Below are 21,105 nucleotides of genomic sequence, written 5' to 3'. Positions count from 1 at the left end.
GTGTCACCAGGGAGCTTATCAGAGAGCCTTGGTCTAATGAGAGCCTGTCATCAGAACTCACATTTGAACCCCAAGGTTCTTGACTCTCAGTCTCCTTCTATTCCTGCCCATGCTCAGGGCCTTCTGACCATTCTAGGAAGCCTCCCTAGCTCCCCCGCCAGCCTGGGCTACCATGTTCACCCCCATACCTCAACTTGGACTCTGCATCTGGATCTTGCCCCTTCCCCCACTGGCCTGTCACTCAGGTCCACGTGTCTACCCTTCATCGTGACAGATTTCACATTCTCTGTGTTCACCTTGCAGCCCCTGACCAAGAGTCAGCCCAGAAGGCTGTGGGGGCCAAGAATACAACACACATGCCATGTGCTCGCCAGGAATCAGCCGGAAACTCACAGAAGGCTAGGCATTTATTTTCGTTGCTTCTTAAGCTCTATAAGGTAAAAACAAAATACACGGACTCTCAACAGCATGACACAGACTTTAAGTCGACTTCAGGCTGTGGCATTTAAAATTTTCAGAGCATGTGGGCTGAGACCCATTTGTGCCGAGACATGGAGACTTTGGCAGGCCGTCGGGAGTGGCTGGCTCTCCTGGGATGCCGCGGCCGGCTGCCTGGTGAGGTAGGGAGGAACAGCAGCAGGCACGGGGCCAGGGCCACTGAGGCCCACATGCCTTTTATCAGCGATTGGCAGATGAATCACCTTATCCCCCACCTGTTCCCTCCTATCTCCCACCTTGGAATCATCTGCCTCGAGAGGAATCCTTGGGCAGGAGTTGGGTGTCCTGGACCTTGCTCTGCATGCCATCTTTGGTATAAGGAACCATCTCCGCTGGCCAGGGAGGGCTGGCGAAGGCAGGCAGCTGGCACCACCAGGGCTGGGATCAGCAAGGAGTTCAGTTCCCCATCCACCAGGGCCAGTTTATGCCACAAGCTTCTGCCTACCAACTTGGAGTAGCAGCTGGAAGCGACAGACCCTCAGCACAGCCTCCAGACCAGTCACGGCCTCACAGAGGTCCCTGCACTGGGCTTTCATGTGTCTCCACTGTGTACTCTCTGGCTGGGGTGCAGGGATCCTCTCTTAGCCCCAGGGAAGGATGCTTCCGGGCCCAGGAGGCATCTCATTGGGACCTTTGTGTTCTGGGATGAGTTCTTGGTGGCATATGACCCTGGCTCTCTTTCTCCACAGAGGAAGTAAACCAGTATTAGTCAGAACTGTGCCTGGATGGCACAGGATGGACAACAGATGTCCAGTGGCCCTGGATGTGACCTGCCCTCTTGAGTTCTGGGGCAGCCATGTTTGGGGTTTATAGCTTTGGTGGAAGAACCCTGCACAGCTGTCTTGAGCTATAATCCAGGATCCTCAAGAGGACATGTCCAAGGACACTCCCAGTACATGCCTAAAACCACAGATAGCACTGTATGTGCATTTTTCATAGATATACATACCTATGACAAGGTTTAAGTAATAAAGTAGGTACAGAAAAAAATTAACTAATAATAAAGTAGAATTATAACAGCATACTATAACAAAATATGTGAATGTGGTCTCTCAAAATATAAATTTAATATTAAGAGATTAATATTAATCTCTCAGTATTTTCAGAGTTGAGGGTGGTATGGTTGTAGAACAAATATTAATATTTCCAGTCTGCAGTTGACTGGGAGTAATTGAAATCAAGGATAGGGAACTCTTGGATAAGAGGGAGAACAATGTACCCCGTAAGGAGGAACTTGGAGCCAGTGTGGTTTCTGAGCTCAGAGGGCTTGTTTTCTGCCCAGTGGCAGCAGAGGAATCCCTGTTGTTTTTCTACAGGACCAACTAATCATCTCTCAGCCCTGCACAGGTTCAAGAAAGGGTTTGGCTGTGGTGCTCAGGGAGCATGTGTGCTTACGGCCCCCCCTCCCAGGGCTGATCTGCTGTAGGCCTGCCTGGGAGAAGTGCAGATCTATGACAAAAAGGTGAGAAGGCACAGTGGCTTAGAGAACCGGTCACCACCTACTTAATGAAGGAAAGCAGTCACACTTGTTCTGAACCAGGTTCATTAGCAGCTCGGAGAGGAGCTAACTTCACACCTCCAGGTGCATCCATTTGCAGGATCTTGGTGACTTCTGACTTTCAAGGGGAAATCTTCCCAGCTTACGGAGGATCAGGTGGCACAGCTTTATCCCCATGCCTCCCGCCCCAACCCACTCTTGATGGACTCCCAACACAGACTCCAGGTCACCCCACTCGGAGCTCCCTGATGCCCTGCTCACTGGTGTCTCCTCAGCCTCATGCAGGCTGAGCTGTTTCTTCCCTGACACTGGAGTCCCAGTTCTGGATTAGCTAAAGGGAAGTGTGTGTGTGTGTGTGTGTGTGTGTGTGTGTGTGTGTGTGTGTGTGTGTGTTGGGGGGGTAGAGATAACGTGTGCTACTCAGCAATGTACAAGCCTTTTCTGAACAAAAAGTGTGTGTATAACTGCAAAGATCCCATATGTGATCTGTTGTTTAATACCAGCACTTGCTTTTAAATCTACAAGTTGAAATCTCAGGGCCCAACATTTTATCTAGGTAAGTATAATTACAAGTCCTGTATATATATATGAAATACAGGCACAGACATATCACACATGCACATGTGTGCCATTCTGAATATTACTGCTTACAACATTTGCATCCTAGGAATTTGGACCTCAAACTACCCATCTGTGTGCAGTTCTTCTGCTCTGCACTGTCCTGAAATGAAGGTCCAGCAGGGCTCAGGGGGCACCCGGTCTGCGCCTGCCTTCTGCAGCCAGCCAGACAACTCACACATGGCTCGTTTTCTCCACCAAGAGGTCGCTTGGCAGCAGGAACTTGACGGCACTGTCCTTCTCCCAGCCCCTGCGGATCCTGGCAAGTCTGCGGCTGAGGCAGGGCAGGAGGAGCAGGCCCCTGGCCAGAATGACGACACAGGGCACCAGCAGGGTCAGCGTGAAGGTGGGCGGCAGGTAGAACTTGTAGTAGCTTTCCTCAAAGGCACGGGTCCAGCCATAGGTGAGTGTGTGCAGCGTGCTCAGCACAAGACACACGAAGCCCAGCGTGGACTGCAGGGGGAGAAGAAGGCTGGAGTGAGGCTGGAGTAGCTTGGGCCTCAGGGCTGGGGCTTCCAATCTCAGCTGCGCTGCATGCATGGTCTGAGGGTTACTTCCTAAACTCTCTGAGCCTCAAAACGCTAGCAGAAGGCCGGGCGTGGTGGCACACGCTTGTAATCCCCAATCTTGGGAGGCGGAGACAGGAGGATTATGCAGGTTCGAAGCCAGCCGCACTGGCTTAAGAGACCCTGTTTCTAAATTTAAAAAAAGTATAAAATAGGTCTGGGAGTGTATCCCGGAGTTAGAAAGGCATCCAAGAACCCCAGCACCACCAAAACAAAACAAAACAAAACAAAAACAAGAACAAAAAACAAAAAACAAAAATGCTAGCAGAGAAATAGGGGTAATGCTTCTATGCTGTAGGTGTAGAAGGACCGATTCATAAAGATGCCTTCTCCCCAACTATGTTCTCTGTGCCTCTGACATCTGCCAGGCAATTGTAGATGGAATTCTGTTCAATGGAATGTGAAAACATTTTACTAGTTTTGTGCATATCTTGATGGACAGTAGAGTAACAGGTGTTTGCCAGCATACTGAAATTGTAATTTCACAGGTACTAGTTGGCCTAAGAGCAGATAAAAAAAGGAAATTGATTTTGAGTTGACTTAAAGAGCAATATATAGCTGGGCGTGGTGGTACACGCTTGTAATCCCAGTACTTGGGAGGCTGAGAAAAGGAGGATCACAGTTCGTGGCCAGAGCAACTTTGTGAGGCTCTCCACAACTTAGTGAGATCCTGTTTCAAAATAAAAAATAATAGCTTGGAGGTAGAATGCCCCTGAGTTCAATCTCCAGTACCAAACACACAATAAAAGGAGCAACAAAGTAATTTGCAGATGACATGTGGATGAGGCAGTAGGAGTGCGGGTGAGCCCAGCGGCCTGTGGTTGGTTGACCTGGCCCTGCTAAGAGGCTCTCGGTGTGGGCTGGGTTATGAGCACCCCAGGCAGAATCCCCCAGGCTTATCTTCCTGCCAAGATGAGTGACGGTGGGGAGATGAGACCCTGGCCGCCCATGAGTAATGGCCTTCTTACAACGGCTCCCACCCCTTGAGCTGTAGGCGGGTTTTTGTGGGTCACTGCTAGAAAGAGCAGCCCCTCTGTCATTACCCCAAACATGACATTCCACAGAGCTGTGGTGCAAAAACACCTGGAAATGCTGCTCTGTGCGACAGTGCAACCCTGGCCCCTCTCATGCCAACAATCCCATGGACCACATGGTGGGGTGATGGAAGATGATACCCTTGTGCTAGTTTCCAATGACAATTACCCTGGGAAGATCCTTCAGTCAGCCTCAGTGGGAAGCAAGTGATTCCCAAAGCCAGCACAGCTTGGGCAGGGGCAGAGGGCAGGGTGCCACACCTTGGCTGCATGGGGTGGGGACAGGGAGGAGAGGCTCAGGCAGTCCCACAGATTTCAGCACCAGCAGCTGCTGAAAGATTAGGGGCAGGAGAGACCTGGGTTTATCACATAAAGAATGAAAATAACAATGATCATTGAACAATGAACACATCCCCACCTTCAGCAAGGAGACTGCAAAGGTTTGGTTTAAACATGGCGGCAGGCTGACACCTCAGGGTGCTCCGTATACATTGGTTTTGAGCTTTCCAGAAATACCGCAGTTGGGTCTCCTAGGTTTCTTTCTGGCCCAGCTTAGAGCACTGATTCAGGGGCTTGGCTGAGCCAGGATGTGATGTTTGCATCCCCCCGCCACTTCTTACCAAACGGACCGAGGGGACTCAGTGGTAGAGCACGGCATGAGGCCCTGGATTCCATCCCCAGAGCCAGGAAAAACATGAACAAATGAATGTATCGGATTCCCCCTGCCTGTCCTCCCTGCTCCCTGGAGGGGAGATGCTTTGCTTATTTGCCCACTTCTGTTACAACCATCAGGATAGTGGACTCTGATGAGTGAAAGTACATCCTTAGGAAACACTGCTTGTAATGCCTTGTCTAAGCTAATACTAAACATTTTCCAATGTCTACACACTGTAATTTCATGGAAAGCTCTCCCAGGTACATTTTAACCCCAATTAAAACAAAACTCATATAAAACAAGATTCCTGCCTCTGGTTCTTCTCGACTTTGTGTCCACTTCAAGGATCTTCCTATCCTATCCTTAGTGACTCTTTCAGACACAAATGGCCAGTTGAAAAGCCATGGTTGGCTTTGTGCGGTGACCTACAGTTAACTCTATGTCACTTTAATGCTCTCGGCCCCCAGATGAAGACTCCTTGATTGTAAGTCACAAGAAACTAAATACCTGTCACTTTTAGAAGTCTCTAACAAGAATTGCAAATTTTAGCAGGGTGCAGTAGTACCCTGTAATCCCAGTACTTGCGAGGCTGAGAAAGGAGGATCACAAGTTTGAGGCCAGCCTTGTAAAAATTAACAAAACTTTAGTTATTTATTTTGTGGGTCTGGGGATGGAACACAGGGGCATTTGACCTCCGAACTACACCTCTTGCCTTTTTTTTGAAACAGGATCTCACTAAGTTGCAGAGGGCCTCACTAAGTAGCTGAGGCTGTCTGCAAACCACGATCCTACAGCCTCTGCCTCCCAAATGCTGGGATTACAAGCATGCGCTACCATGTCTGGCTACAAAACTCTATTTCAAAATTTAAAAAATGGGCCGGATGTGGTGGTGCACGCTTGTAATCCCCGCGCTTGGGAGGCGGAGACAGGAGGATCGCACAGGTTTTAAGCCAGCCTTGCTGGCTTAAGAGACCCTGTTTTCAAATAAAAAGTATAAAATAGGTCTGGGAGTGTAGCCCAGACGTGGAAGGGTTTCCAGGAACCCAAGTACCACAAAATAAAATAAAATTAAATTAATTAAAAAAAAATGAAGTAGAGCTTGAGGTGTAGCTCAAAGGTAGAATAGTCCTGGGTTTAATCCCTAATGCCCCCCTGCACACACACAGGAAAAATTGCAAATCTGCAAATTTTGAGCCACACCAGTTCTTCTTTCTGATCATAGAAGACTGGGGTAAAAACAATTTCTAACACTGACCCTAGAGGATAAATCTTGAACAGTCTGTCAGTCACCCTGATGTCCTCCTGCCCTCCCCCTTTGTGGAGGCACTGGAGTTGCTAAAATGGCTAGGACTGACCTGAGGACTGATCAGTCTGAGACTAGTTTAAACCTCAACTATATACTAAAATCACCTGGGGAGGATGGGAAAGTATTAGTGCCCAAACTCCACCCCCAGAAACTCAGATTAAATTGGTCTGGGGTGGGGCTCAGGCATCTGTTGTTTTTCAGAGTTCAGCAGATGACGCTAATGTACAGCCGGGACTAAAGCACTAATTTTGGAAATTCTCATCACCCACACCCTTCCAGCTTGAGGTTGAAAAGTACACATGGGTCCCTGTGCCCGGACGTGTGATTGAGGAGGACCTGGGCCATCTGTCCCTTAGACAAAGACCCACAGAGGGCTTCTCGGGCCCACGTACTGTGTCGTGGATGGGCTTTCCCAGATGACGCCGCGGTGAGAAGCCAGCCGGGGCTGTGATCGCGGCCCCACTGAGGCCTTAGCACCTCCCCGCTGACATGCTCTGTACTGAGACAGTATGGAGAGCTACTCCCAGGCCCAGCGGTGGCAGCCAGCTCCTCCTGTCCTCAGTTCCCATTGCACTGCCATCCTAAGCCCCATGATGCCAATGGCAGGGAGCCCCAGCCTCAGGCTATGGCTCACAGCAAAGGCCAGCCAATCACAGAGGGCCTTTTGATTCCCAGTCCTGGTGAGAAGCCCAGATGGTGCCAGGGAGTGTGTGTCCCTCAAATTCTCTCTTCTTGGAAACAATTTAATAATCCCAGAATGGCCAAAGGACACCAGAAGAAGGGAAGGGATTGTTATGGAACACTTAACAGTGCCCCTGATTCAGGTCATTTTATTATAGGGACGCTTGTTAGCAAAAAAGAAAGTGCAAGGTTGCCAGCGGCCCCTGCCGATGCTCCATTGCTGCAGTGCGGAGAAGCTTCCGACAATCACTCACCCAGCTGGAGTCAGGCTGGTCTCTGTCATAATTTCAGGGAAGTGGCTGGAGTGAGCAAGGGCACGGGAAACTCCTCTAACTCTGGCAAAGACCTTAGGTGCTAAGAGATAAACCCTAGTTGTTCTGTGCAGGTGAGCAGCTCCCAGCTGGGCATTTTGCAATCTAATGTTATTGAACTGTTGAGAGACTGTTAAAAATTGAGAGATTTTTAATACAGACCAAACGAAACCAAAACACAAGTCAAAATTTAGACACCACTGAAATCAGCCCTTGAAACAAAAGGATAAATCAAGCATGAGGAGCCTTTTTGTAGAATCAGCACACTGTGTTCTGATGGCTTTTAGCTAAACAAAGTGTTATAGACCCAAGGGCCAGCTCAGGTCCCTTGGGAGGCACAGTCCGGGTCAGAGCCTAGGCGGCTGTGTGGATGTGTGGCAGAGGAGGGAACTGTGGTCTGGATCTCCTCTCTGGCCGTGCTAATTGGACAGGAAAAGGTTACAGCTTCTATTTTAAATCATCTGGCCATTATTGGTGCCAGGTCCTGCATTTCACATGTACCCAGCTCATATCCTTCGGATGACCACTAGTGGGTGAAGGCACAGGTGAGAAGCTTAGAGGACAGCTCAGGGCCCCTCAAGGCCCTTGGCCACCACTCAGGTCTGTAGTTCCACCTCAGGTCTGCACGCCCGCCACCAGAGGGCGCCGTGCACTGCAGCTCCTGCACCTAGGGGTCACCCAGGCTTCCAGAGCCAGACCCCAGCATGAGTCTGCAAGTGAGAGTTGGGCCGTGCACCCCTATTCCCCAAAAGTTGCGATGGTGGCTGACAGTAAGAAATGCATTTTACCTGACTGCAGTAGACAACACACTGATTTAGTTAACTACTAAATCAGTAAGTAACTGGCGATTTCTCTCCCACAGTGGAAACACCGTGATGTTCTCTCAGCCATCCTCTATTTCATGTAAGGACTGTTGGTGTGACCCACTGAATTGGCTACATGGCCCTCTCAGGGTGTCCACTCTAGTGTGAAAACTCTGACAGCCAGGGTTGAAGTTGCTTGGGCTCGCGCTCTCTCTCTCTCTCTCTCTCTCTCTCTCTCTCTCTCCCTCCCTCCCTCCCTCCCTCCCTCCCTCCTTCCCTCCCTCCCTCTCTTCCTCCTACTGAACTCAGAAATGTGTGATTCAGATCCACTGTGTGACATGCACCTGTATTCCTAGCTACTTAAGAGACCGAGGCAGGAGGTTTGCTTAAACTAGGAGTTTGAGGCCAGCCTGGGAAAGACACAGTGGATGGAGCCTGTCTCAAAAACCAAACCAAAAAATTAAAGAAATTAAAAAGGAGAAAAAGAAGAAGAAAGAAATGGCTGGTGCTTAGTCAGGATCATGGGAATGACCCCAAGAATAATGACAAAATGCTTTCTACTTTTCTTCCACATGTGCTCTCACTGTGGCTCACCATCCCCGGATGGCACTGAAAACGGAGGCTCAGGCGTGGACAGTCCTGTTCGTGGTTACAGAATGGGAACAGGAGGCAGAGCTGGGACCGGGGCTCGGCTTCCAATCAGTACTCTTGGGAGACGAGGCAGTGGGGTTTTTTGGACAGAATGATTCCCACCAACAAAATCCTGCCTTGCTCCCTGTCTAACCCCTCCCCAGTGTCTGCATGGCAGAAGGACTTTCATATTTCTATTTTGACTCTTCAGTATGTAAAGCAGAGTATGGCTGCTGGGGTCCCTGGCAGCTTTTGCTAACAAAATCAAATCCTCCGGCTTTCTCTGGCGGTCAGAGCCAGGGTCTGTAATCTACGGGTGCTTAAGGGAACCGCTTTCCAGTGAGGGGAACGACCTGCAGTTTGTGTTAATTGTAGACAAGCCACGTACCCAGGATACTCCAGGCGGGAACAGGAAAAGCCTAGATTTGGGTGTGAGGCACATGGGGATTAGTGGCAGATCAGTAAAACTCCTCTTCCTCCACCCTCTCTTCTAGGAAGTGTCAGCCCTGAGCAGCCCTCCGGGGACCTTCTGTGATGAGCTGAGCCCAGGAGACTCGCAGGCATGCTTTAAGAAACAACCACAACCGTCTTATTCTAAGGTAGGCTACGGGTCTCCAGGCACGAATAATTAATCTGGATTACATAAGGACAGCACTGTCACTGTCCCTCCAGTCTTAACTGCAGGGAGATGCTCGACAGATTTCTGTTGACAGTGGGGGCGGATAGGATGCCTGTTCTCTGCCCTGGTACAATACAATACAACACAGGATCCGGCATTAGTCAGCTCCCATCCACGGAAGGGGATGAGTTAATCCGCCAACACTGACCGCATCCTCAAGGTGGAGGACGGTAGAAATGCCAGGGAAATGTAAGGAGCGCCCCCATCTCAGTCATCTATTGTAACTGAAACAAGGCTCTGCCCGCCTCCCTCCCAGGCCTAGCAGGATGCCTGGTGTTACCGTTTAGATGATGTCCCCTGGGAAGGCTCATGCATTGGGCATGCAAAAATGCTTCGATGTGAAATAACTGAATCATGAGGATTCTAACCTCATCAGTAGATAAATCCACGGATGCGCTGAAAATCTGAAGGAGTACTTTGCGCCTCCAAGGTGTGACAAGTGTCCCAGCTCTGCCTGCCACACCCCGTCACCACCACCACCATTCACAATGTGCAGCCGGAGCCGGCCCTGTGCAGTGAAGCCTCTGAAACTGTGGGCCTCAGTGAACCTTCCCTCCCCTAACTTCTTACTGGGTACTTAGGACACACCGACGGGAAAGCTGAGTAACACAGCTGGCAAACAGCAAGTGTTCAATCAGTGGGTTGCAGAGGCAAGGCCAGCCTCAGCGACTCAGAGGGATCCTCTGTAACTCAGCGAGACAGTTTCAGATAGATAGAGAGATGATAGATAAATAGAAAGATACTAGATAGATGACAGATAAATGATAGATATAGATAGATAGATGAGAGAGAGAGAGAGAGAGAGAGAGAGAGAGAGAGAGAGAGAGAGAGAGAACGCGCGCGCGCTGGGAAGTAGCTTGGAGAAAGAATGCCCCTGAGTTCAGTCCCCAGTACTACACACACACACACAAAAAAAGGTACTGCATGAACAAATGCATAGAGACCCTTCACCACTGGCCGCATTCCTCAGTGTATTTAGAAAGTGCTAAAAGCTTCAACAGCTGGGACCTGGAAAATGAGGGGGAGGCACAAAGAGGAAGGGTGCTGATGCTCAAATAAGTTTGGTTAACAGAGGTTTTTGTGCTGTACATTGTTATTTGAAGTTTTTGTCAGTATTGGGGATCAAACCCAGGGCTCGCTGGGTATGGTGGCGCATGCTTGTAATCCCCGCGCTTGGGAGGCGGAGACAGGAGGATCTGGTTCGGACCCAGCCTCGCTGGCTTAAGAGACCCTGTTTCCACATAAAAAGGTTAAAAAAATAGATCTGGGAGTGTAGCCCGTGGGAGTGTATCCCGGAGGTAGAAGGGCTTCCAGGAACCCCAGTACCACCAAAAACAAACAAACAAAAAACCCAGGGGCTCTCTACCACTGAGCTACATTCTAGTCCTTTTTATTTTTATTGTGAAGCCATGTTTCACTTGTGATTCTGCTGCCTCAGCCTCTAGAGTATCTGGATTACAGGCATGTGCCACTGTGCACAGCTGTGATCTGTGATTAGAATCTCTGACATGCCAACGTGCACTGTAAATCTTAGAGGAAACCAAATCCTTTCTCAAATTCATTTGATGACAGGCCTCTTTTTTTTTTTTTTTAAGGTGCTGGGGATGCAGCCAGGGCCTCAGGCATGCTAGGCAAGTGCTCTCCCATTAAGCTACATCCTCAGCCCCATGACCTTCTTTGCTCTGGGGTTTTCCCAGGAGAGAGAGGCTGCTCATCCCTTCCCAACAGTCGTCCTGATGTTCATCTCCATCTGCCTGTGGGCACCAAGGGGTTAAAAGGAGCAACAGGTTGAGATGAGGGCACAGCGTGGTGGGCTAGGCTCACGCACTAGCCTGCCGATTCATACCTAGACCAGCAAAATGTCCAGTGACCAAATACCACCAAATTTTGTTTTGAAAGCTCAAGAACTGTAGAATGCCTGTCGAGGTCAGACCCCAGGTTCTGTGTTTTGCTCTCTAAGTTTTTCACATGTCTCCACCTGCCTCCCCTGATGTCAGGAAGAGCTCCACAGGCAGCCCTTTCTCAGAGGTGGGAGGAGTTCTAGGGTGGGAAGGCTCCAGCAGGTGACTGGTAAGGGGAAGGTGCTTGCAGGAGACCCGGGGCCAAGCCAGCTGAGACTCCTGGCAGAGTGGAAACCCCTGTTACCTGGACGAAGCTGAACTCCCTCCAGTTGAGCGAGTTTGCAATGGACGGCAGCGAGGCGACAGCCAGCAGCGAGAGCGTGCCGAGGGCCAGCACTCCCAGGGACAGGTATATCTCCATCCGCCAGACCTCCTCTTCCACCCACAGGTGGCTCTTGTTGGCCAGGACCTGACATGGATGGAAGGAAAACTGTGAGCGTGGTGGTCATGGCCAGTGGCCAGGACACGAGCAGGCACTAGAGGACACGAGAAACATGGCCACCGCTGCCAGCCACACCCAAGACTAGGCAAGTGCTCCTATCACTCCTTTGATACAAGGCCAAAAATCAAGTCTCTTTTCTAAAGCCCTGAGCTTCCAGAGGTTCATACATCTGTCTGGAGCCAGGCAACCAGAGCATCATATCAGCCAAGAGCAAGGAGCAGAGAAGCCCATAAGAACCAGCTGTCGCAAGGCTGTTTAGTGCCCCCATTGCAGGAAGGCAGAGGTGCATTGCAGCTCTGACATCCTGGGCCAAATGGCCTCGAGCCTCCGAGGGTACCTCCCTTCCAGCCTGTCTCCCTGGTGCCCCAATCTGCCCCCTGTCACAGAGCACAGTCCCAGAGACTCTGAAGGCACAGTCAGGAGGATCAAATGTCTGAGGCTAGCCGGGGCAACCTAGCGAGACCCTATTTCAAAATAAAAAGGGATGGGGATATAGCTCCATGGTAGAACATTCCTTCCTGGATTCAATTCCCGGTAACACACACACACACGCACACACACACGCGCGCGCGCACACACACACACACACACACACACACACACACAGTCCTTCAACATTTCCTAACTCCAAGCCCCCAGACCCCACCTTTCCATCCCTTGTCCATTTCCCTCCACGGCCTTGACTCAACTCTTGCAGGGAATAGACAAACATCCATTCAGCAAGCGCTGAGGAAGCAGTTACTGTGCGCTGGGCTCTGGGCTGCAAGGCACGAGGATACCTGTGTTCACAGAGCCCTGGGCTCCACTACTAGGCTTGAGACCTCTGCAAACCCAGGGGCGCCCTCTCCTCCCCCACCTGGATGGCCCCTGCAGCTGAGCCCCTCCTGTCCCGCCCACCACAAGGAAGAACTTGTGTGGAAGTCCTCCTGCCAGAACTGTCATTTCCCAACATGCCCAGGTAGACGGGTTCCTGGAAGTCAGCATATTCTCTGAGAAGCCCTGGGAGATGCAGGGTACTTTGATTCTACCAGCAGAACAGGCAGCAGCATTTCCATGAGAAAATGTGACTCTGCTTTAGTGGGCTGCTCCCCGCCTCTCAAAACACAGTGACTCATTCGGGTTTTTTGAGAAACTACTTCATCAGGGGAAAAAAGTATCATAAGCCCAGGATCAAATATTGAAAAGAACCTAGGGGCTAAGCAAAATTGGTTGAAAAGCTTATATGAAAAAAAAAAAATTAAAGAAACTGAGAAAATGCTATTCACTGGGGATTGGCCTGTAGTTTATAGAAAATGATTGCCTCTGTATTATTTTAGGGCCGGCTGGCTTGTGTTGGTGTCTTTAAGTCACAAAAGGACCTGGAGCCTGGGGACCCTGCATCTTGTCCTGACCACTAGTTGTGTGTGGCTCTGGGAAAACTGTGTCTCAGTTTCTCTACCTGGGAGACTTGGAGAGGTCATTTCTGAAACTAAATTCGTGCATGTGCCAGGTGTGGCAGAGACAGTTGGGGAGCATTAGCTAGACAGACGTGGCCACTGACCTTGCAGAGGGCACAGGTCCCCTCCGTGGCTGTGCCCAATTGACCCTCCCTCCTAGAAGAGCTAACCAGTGCTGCTCCACATCACCTGCCCGCGGCCAAGTGGCTTGCTTGTCACCTCGGCTTCATTTGTCAGCTCTTTCTGCATCTGGGTGAGACCAGGCAGTGGATGTTATGAGTCAGGGTTGTGTGCACACGCGCGCGCGCACACACACACACACACACACAGTGCTGGCTTTCACAGTGTCTTTTTCCTCTGATATTTCCACTCGGTCCTGCAGGTGGGAGGGGGCAGGCTGATCAAAGGACCACACACTTGCAACTGGGGCTCCTCCTGCACCCTCGGTACCCACAGGTGAGACCATAGGGCTGTCTGTACTGCCACGGCCACCTTGAGGACACTAAGGTGATGCATCAGCCAGAGCCTGACACACACATTCAGGTTTGGGACTCTTCTTCCCTTCGGGTCACACCGCAGGACCTGGGGCCGGGGCCAGCAAGGCTGCACATTAGCCCTTCTCCAAGTCTTCCTGGTGGCGGTCAAGGGGAAGAGAACATGTGGCCGTATGGTGCCTCGCCTGCCAGGTGGAGGAGTGGGGCAAGGGGGCAGGCAGCCCCACAGGCATGGAGTCCTCCAGCTCTGCCTCAGAGACAGCCAGGAAAGCCTGGGTGGTGCCTCCCTGGCGGACAGCACGGCTGCCTCCAGCTGTTACTGTGAGCACAGTGACAGGAGTCGTACAGCACTTGAACACAGTAGATGCTTAATGAAACAGCTGGCTGGGGCTGCTGTTCTCAGAAATGGCTGGGCAATTCCATGAGTTCTTGCCCCAAGCTCTTCATGGACTCCTCTTCAGAGATGTCTGGTGTTAGCTCTATTGTGGCCAATTTCACAATCAGGCCTTCAGTGAACACGCACTACAGCTCTGTTGGGAATCATGGACCTCAAGGTGTGGAAGAGCCAGATTAGGGCGCAGAGTTTAAAGAAAATAATAGAGTCTACACCATGTAGCCGATTGCAGAGGTGGTTCTGTGAAGTAGGGTAAGGGGCTGGGTGATCTTAGCAGAGGCTGGGTTTTGAAAGAGGAATGAGTTTGCTATAACAGTTAGGGTATCCCAAGGTGGGTGTTCCAGACCAAAAGGAATGAGCTTGGCCCATTTAGAGGACAATGTAGGACCTAAGTGCGACATGGCACCAGAAAACAGGAGGAGACGAGACTGAGACCAGGAGGGTGCATGCTGCATGGTGAAAGGTCCACCATTGTCCCCAGGATGGTGGGGCGTGGCTGGAGGCTTTCAGCTGTGATGTGGCCATATGGGAGTCTCAGCTTGTTCTCTGAAAGCCACATGCAGTTTGGAGTTGGGGCAAGGGGAACAGGAAAACAGTGGGTGGGTTAAGCATCGTCTTTGATCTTGATCTTTGATTTTTTTGGTCTTGAAATGCATATCTAGAGACTGGCACTAGCAAATCAGGAAGTGCTGTACAAATATTAGTTATTGTTGCTAATATGACTGTCAACAAACATGGTCTCAACGGTCTCTACAGATGGGACATTGCTTCGCTTTGCATTCCAAATCCCCAGTCTCTGGTCAAGGAAATCTGAGAGTGAGAGAGGTTTCCTGTGCCCAGGCTGATGTGTTGCCTTAACTCAGAGAGCCCAGTGGGCACCCAGGTGCAGAGCTGCAGAGGGCAGGCACAGAGACCTGCACATCAAACAGAAACCACCCGGGAGGCCCTGCTGCTGGGGACAAATGCAAATCATCCTCAGGACTCAGGGCAGCAGCATGTGTTTAACACCTGCAGGTCAGACCACTCGCCCTGTCAGGGCTGCTGCGTGTTCAACCCCAGCCTCCCTCTTACCCTTGCCCGGACAAAGCCCATTAGTCTGGCTCTGCCCTTGAGTACTTCAGCACATGTTTACGCCCCTTTGCATGACGCACCTTCCTGCATCCCTGGCCAGTGGGAGGGATGGTTGCCAGGCAACCTCCACAGGCGCCTGCAGCCCTAAAGGGCTTTGGAACAGGGAAAACCACCTTTCCTGTGCCCTGGTCCTGGCATAATATGAAGGAGAGCTTTGGCTGGGCAGGGATTTAGTGAAAGGCAATGGATCAGCTGGGGTAGAGTGCAATGAGGGGTTGGTAGGGGTTTGCTTCGTGCTCTGTGGGCAGATGGGAACCTTCTTCCCTAGCATGGCCTGAAACAGCTGCCACCTGAGGACAGGGCTCCCCACAGGCAGGGCGCAGGGCAGGGCTCCTCCATGCTGACCTGCCTCCTCCTCACAGAGAACAGTCCCAACCTTCCCCAGGAGTCCCAAAGAGCCCCCTGTCGGGCGGGCTCACTCTTAGAAGTGAACAAGAAAATATCATCAAAGAGAGAGCAAATGAACATAAGTACCAGGAGAGACCTTGATCTACACATCAGGGCCCTCAGGACAAAAGAGGGCCTGGGACTTGCTCACTGTCAGTGATGCTGGAGGACAGGACAAGTCCTGCACCTGGCCTGCAGGCCTCTATGCCTCTCCACACCAGCTGAGGCCAGGACTGGGTCTTTCCTGTTCCTTCCTGTGGCGTCAGGGCCTTGCAGAGTATGGGCTCAGTGACAGAGCAGATGGACGGACGACCCTAGTCCTGAGCTCACTGACTCAACTGCTGATCTGGCTTTGTTCTCCTTGAGATCAAAACATTCTGGGCATAAGCAGGGATCGGGAACAGAATGGCTAGGTCTGAACCCTAGCTTTGCTACTGCTTGGCTGTGCGACTCAGTCCAGTAAACGAACTTCTCTGTGTCTCCCTTTCCTCATCATCAGATAAGCGTAGTGCAGTGCTCGCCTCCCAGCAATTGAGACGGGGTTACGTGAATACAGTGTGTATGGAAAGCTCTCAGGTGGTGCCCGGAACACAGCGAGCTCTTTTTGAAGGGTTCGTGACTATTATTTGTTCCTTCCTCTCATCTCTAGCAGGCTTCTCTGCCTGGAGTCTGGGGTTCTTCCTTTCTCTTAGGAGACTCTGAGCCCACAGAGGCGATGGTGCCAGGTGTCCGTGGGTGGGGAAGATGAGGTCTCTGAGCAGCTGCCAATGGGAAAGCAGGAGCAGCCACTGCCTCGCCGGCCTGTCCCTGGGTCCCTAGCCTGTAAGGGGAGGGCCCAGCCTCACTACCTTCCCTGTACCCTGGGCACAGTTGGGAGCTACAGGACCCCTAGGCCGAGGGTAGATAGTGTCTCACTGGCTCCTGGGTCACGCTGGGTAACTAGTATCCCAGGGTGGGGAGAATGCACATGCCAGCCCACCCAGGGGCTGGGCCCTGACTCAGTAGGCCAGAGAAAATATAGACCAGTAAGCGTCACCTGCAGCCCTGGCTGGGAGCGAGGGGTCTGCACCTTGAGCTGTGACTGGGAGCGAGCGTCGGGGACCTGTTTCATTCTCACTGGGCTTTACCAAAGGCCCCACTCCCAGAAACCCCACTGGCAAAGGAACACCATATGGCTTTTCTAAGTGACTAAAAATGCCCCCTCACCCAAACCAAAAAGAAAACAAACCATATACCAAAACCAGGCTCCTGCAGGCTGCTCCATCTTTGCTGAAGGCAACTGTTTTCCAGGGGCTCAGACCAAGACCCTGCAGTTGATGTGGCTCCAGCTGGGGCCTGTGTCCACCACACCAGCAGAGCTGCGCACTGGGCTTCAGCACCTGCCCTCAGGACTGTCCTGCACCCTGCCCCAGCCCACTCACGGTCTCCACACGGCCTGCTCATCCTTCTTGGAATGTTGCCTCCAGCCCCTGTATTTCTTTTCTTTAATCTTCTTTTCTTTCTTTCTTTCTTTCTTTCTTTCTTTCTCTTTCTTTCTTTCTTTCTCTTTCTTTCTTTCCTTCCTTCCTTCCTTTCCTTTCCCCTCCCTTCCTCTCCCCTCTCCTTCCTTCCTTCCTTCCTTCCTTCCTTCCTTCCTTCCTTCCTTCTTTTCATTCATATTTTGGCAGCTGGGATTGAGCTACACTCCCAGCCTTTTTCATTTTTTTGAGACAGGATCTAATAAGTAGCATAGGCTGTTCTCCAACCTACAGTCTTCCTATCTCAGCCTCCCAAGTACTAGGATTAGAGGCTTGTGCCACCACACCTGGCTTCTGGCCCCATCTTGTCTGTTCTGGGCCCAGTGACCTGAGCAAGTCAGTTAAAGCACCAGGCCAGTCAGTCCTGATCAAACCCCTTTACTGGCTCCCTGTTTCCTACAGGCCCAAGGCTAATGCCCTTTCTCAGCCTTCAAGGCCCCAGGGTTTGGCTTCCAACTCTCAAGCCTCACCTTCTACTGCAGGTGGTGCCAGCCACCTGTCCTCCTGTCTGTTCCTCAAGTGTGCCAGGCCACTCCTACTTGAGGACCCAGCTCTCTCCGGCCCGTTTGCCCACAGCAGTCCCCTCGCTGGCCTCCTGACTTGCACTTACCTGCTTAGTCCTGTCTGTGCCCACGATGGGGGATTTTCATCTGCTCTCCTCACTGATACTCAGAATACTAGACAGCAGGACACAGAAGCTGCTCCATGGAGCAGAACCTGATGCTGGCCATCAACGGCACGGCTGCACCTATAGGTGCCTGCGGCCCCTGTGTGCAGGCCTAGGGGCAGGAGCGGGCATGGGACATACCTGCTTGACAGCCAGGTTGACCAGGTCGTAGCGGTGGGAGCGGCGCAGCGGCAGGCAGAAGCTGTAGAGCGCGTGCATGGCGGCGCAGAAGAAACTGAGCAGCCCAATCTGCTTGCGGTGCTGCAGCCAGTGGTCCAGCCAGTCTGGGAAGCGGCGGTACTTGGTGCCGCGCTGCAGCTGCAGGGCGGCTGCCAGCACCCCAGGCAGGTACACCAGCGACAGCAGCACGAAGGCCACGCACGGCAGCGTGGTGTTGACCACAGACACAGGCAGCTTGTAGAACTTGCTCTTTCTGTTCTGAATGTAGGGCTGCAGCACGTCCCGAATGAAGTTGTAGACATAGAAGCAGACGAAAAGTCCCAGGGCCAGGAGTGTGGGCACCTTCCAGCCCGGGAGGAGGCGCAGCGGCATGGCCTCCACCTCCCGCGCCAAGGCCAGGGACCCCATGTCCACAGGCATGAAGCCCATGGCATGCACCATCTCTGAGATGATGCGCTTGGCTTCCGGCTGGTCACTGCAGATGGGCACCTGTGGGAGAGAGCAGAGGCAGTCACATGGGGTCACAGGCCACGGGGGACCTCAGCAGGGTCTCAGGGACCACCTGGGCCAAACTCCTTATTGCACAGCTGAGGAAAATGAGGCACACAGGGGTGGGGACTGGCCAAGGGAGCTGTCAGCTAAGAGCCAGCATGACGTGATCGGGAGACTTTCCCGGTTTGCTGTGGCATCCCAGGCTCACCAGCATGCCCAGCAAGGCCAGCCACTAATGAAGAGAAACTGACCACAGAGGGTGTCCTGTCCAGCTCACTGACACCACCTCACAGGCCAAGTGCCATCTGAGCAGTACCCAGGGGCCCAGAAGGACTGCAGGCCCTGGGAGCTTCTCACAGTAGGCTCCCAAGCAGCCAGAACTGGGTAACTCTGGCTGCAGCTCCATCCCTCAGCACAGAAGTGTTCCCTTGGATGGCGTCCCTTGGCATCACAGGGACCTCAGCTCACAGGTAACGTAAGGCCGGGCACTGCCAGCCTTCTCAGCCCAGAGGCTCACTGCCTCCTATGAGCACCCACTGAGGGCATATCAGGGTCCTTGGGTCCCAGGCATTCCTCAGGCCTTGCTGACACTCCTGGGGGTGTTCTGGTCTCCCTAACACTGAGTAGGCACCAGGCTTTACGGACATGATCCCTCGGCCTCACCACAAACCCTTAAGTAGGTACTACTGTGTATTGGCCCTACTTAAGAAGAAACATTATCTGGGAGCACCACTTCTTACTCCATGCCTCTACAGATTGTCCCTCAGCTAGGAATGCTCCCACCTCCACTCTCGGTGTGACATTTTCAGGCAGGTCCAGCTCAGAGCCCATGCCAAAGTCTTTTCTAGCTAGTCTACTTGCTCTGCTCCCTCCAGGCCCTATACAATGCCCGTTGGTGTTCCTGGCCCAGCCTGCATCCCAGGCATGCAGTCTGAGCTGCTGGGCACCCTGCGCTTCCCACAGAGCTTGGCACCTTGGCTGGACTCCAGATGGACGGTCCAGACATGTGGAGTCTGGCGTCCTTCCCCAGGAAGATGATATCTGAGGCCTATGGTCAGGGCTTCCGGGTGCCCCTGTGCTTCCCAGCACCCCACAGAGTCAGCACCTGGGCAGGACTCCAGGTGGACGTTCCACATGTGTGGAGTCTGGCGTTCTTCCCCAGGAAGATGCACATGGTCTTTTGGCATTAAAATCCAGTTTGTCCTATGGAGAGATCCTCCTGCCAAGAAATATTTGTTGTCTTGGTTGTTTTGGGTTTCTTCCAGCCCTAGAAAAACCTGCTAGTGACCATTCTGTGAAGTCCACCCCGTTCTTGGAAGTCCTCGGAATAAATGAGATGAAGTTTGGGACATGCCTACCTTCCTCAGGCCTGGCATAGAACTGTGTTACGTTTTTCTTTCTAAGTCTAGACTAGCCAAGTCTCTCCTTCTTGACCCCAAATAGTAAAACTCACTTTTTTCTCCTCACCTCCTAGGAAGTCAGTCAGCACAGGAGAAAGGCCAAGGGTGTTACAGCTTGGATCTGGAACACCACTCTAAGGCTCACATGTGGAAGGCTTGGTCCTCGGCTACTGGGAGGTGGTGCAAACTGTAGGAGGTAGGCCTAGTTGGAGGAAGAGGCCACAGGGGTGTGGCCTTGAAGTATATATTGTGTTTCAGGCCTTCTGCTCCTGGTTACCAGGAGGTGTGCAGCTGTGCCCAGAAACAGTAGAGTCAAGTGACCACGGACTGACACCTTTGAAGCCATGAGTCAAAAAGAACCTTTCCTCCTTTAAGTTGATGTGTCTTACACTTTAGACAATTTGTGGCAAGACAATTCTGTTTTGTCACAGAAACAGAAAGCTGATGAACACAACGGGTTTATGATCCATATGACTGTAGTTCAATTCCTAACTCACCATGTGTGGGCTTTTGAGTAATATCATTAACATTTCTGAGCCTGTTTCCTGGCTCTAAAATTGAATTTTGCAGTGATGTGGGAGAGCTGAGACCATATACACCAAAAGCCTGGTACTAAAAGATGGCCCTCAAAGAAAATGAACCGTTTATATTTATTGTGATTTCAGCAGTTATTCTGCTTGAACCTACCTGCTTATTCCCATCCCTCGGACCCGCCTGCAGGGTCCAGGCAGAGATGACGTTGAAGGCCTTGACCACAGTGCAGGTGGGGAAGAGTGAGGCCAGGTACTCAGCATTGGACTCGCGATGCTGCAGGTGGTCCTGCTCCGTGGGGTTGCTCACATCCACCAGGATCTTGCCGGCTAGCTGGTCACTGAGGCCACACAACGAGGAGTAGTGTTCTCGGAACACAGCCACAAAGATGACCTGTGGGCCGTTCAGTGCCTCCTCTTGGAAAGTCACTCGGGCAGATGAGGGGAATAGCCCAGCTGTGCGTTTGGGGTTGCGGCTCCCCACCACCACGCTGAAGCCAGAGCCCACCAGGCGTATGGCCAGGGAGCGGGCAAAGTCCCCACTGCCCAGGATGCCCACCGTGGGGGCCTCGGCCAGGCTGCTGTCGCTCTCCACTGGGTGATGACTGATCAGTGGCTTCTCCATCTCACCTGACATTTTGGGAGCTGCAAGAGAAAGCAGGACCTGGTCATTGGAAGTGCTCCAGCTGCCCCTCCTGGAACCTCCCCTCTTGTCCAAGGCTGCACGTTCACTCCCTGGGAGTCGAGAGTGAACTAGTGAACTCCTAGCTGAAGCTGGTCACTGCCTTCAAGTTTAGAGGCCAGCAGCAAAGCACAGTAGTCCTGACTGGCAGGCCCTGTGAGTTTGTCACCAAC

The 21,105-nt window shown here is 52.0% G+C and overlaps 1 protein-coding gene across 1 annotated transcript; it reads right to left on the bottom strand.

Annotated features, from left to right (window-relative positions):
- Positions 1-2,788: 2,788 nt before the first annotated feature.
- On the bottom strand, positions 2,789-20,887 carry STEAP3 (STEAP3 metalloreductase; the record flags this gene model as incomplete). Its single annotated transcript, XM_080690147.1, has 4 exons — positions 2,789-3,067; positions 11,425-11,589; positions 17,790-18,317; positions 20,408-20,887. 4 exons carry the CDS (start codon positions 20,885-20,887, stop codon positions 2,789-2,791), a joined length of 1,452 nt encoding a protein of 483 aa, XP_080546273.1.
- Positions 20,888-21,105: the final 218 nt, after the last annotated feature.

This window comes from Muscardinus avellanarius (genome assembly GCF_963383645.1).
Source record: "Muscardinus avellanarius genome assembly, chromosome: 2".
Lineage (NCBI taxonomy): Eukaryota > Metazoa > Chordata > Mammalia > Rodentia > Gliridae > Muscardinus > Muscardinus avellanarius.
Note: the sequence above shows the minus strand (reverse complement) of the source record. Positions and strands in the feature narration are given on the sequence as shown.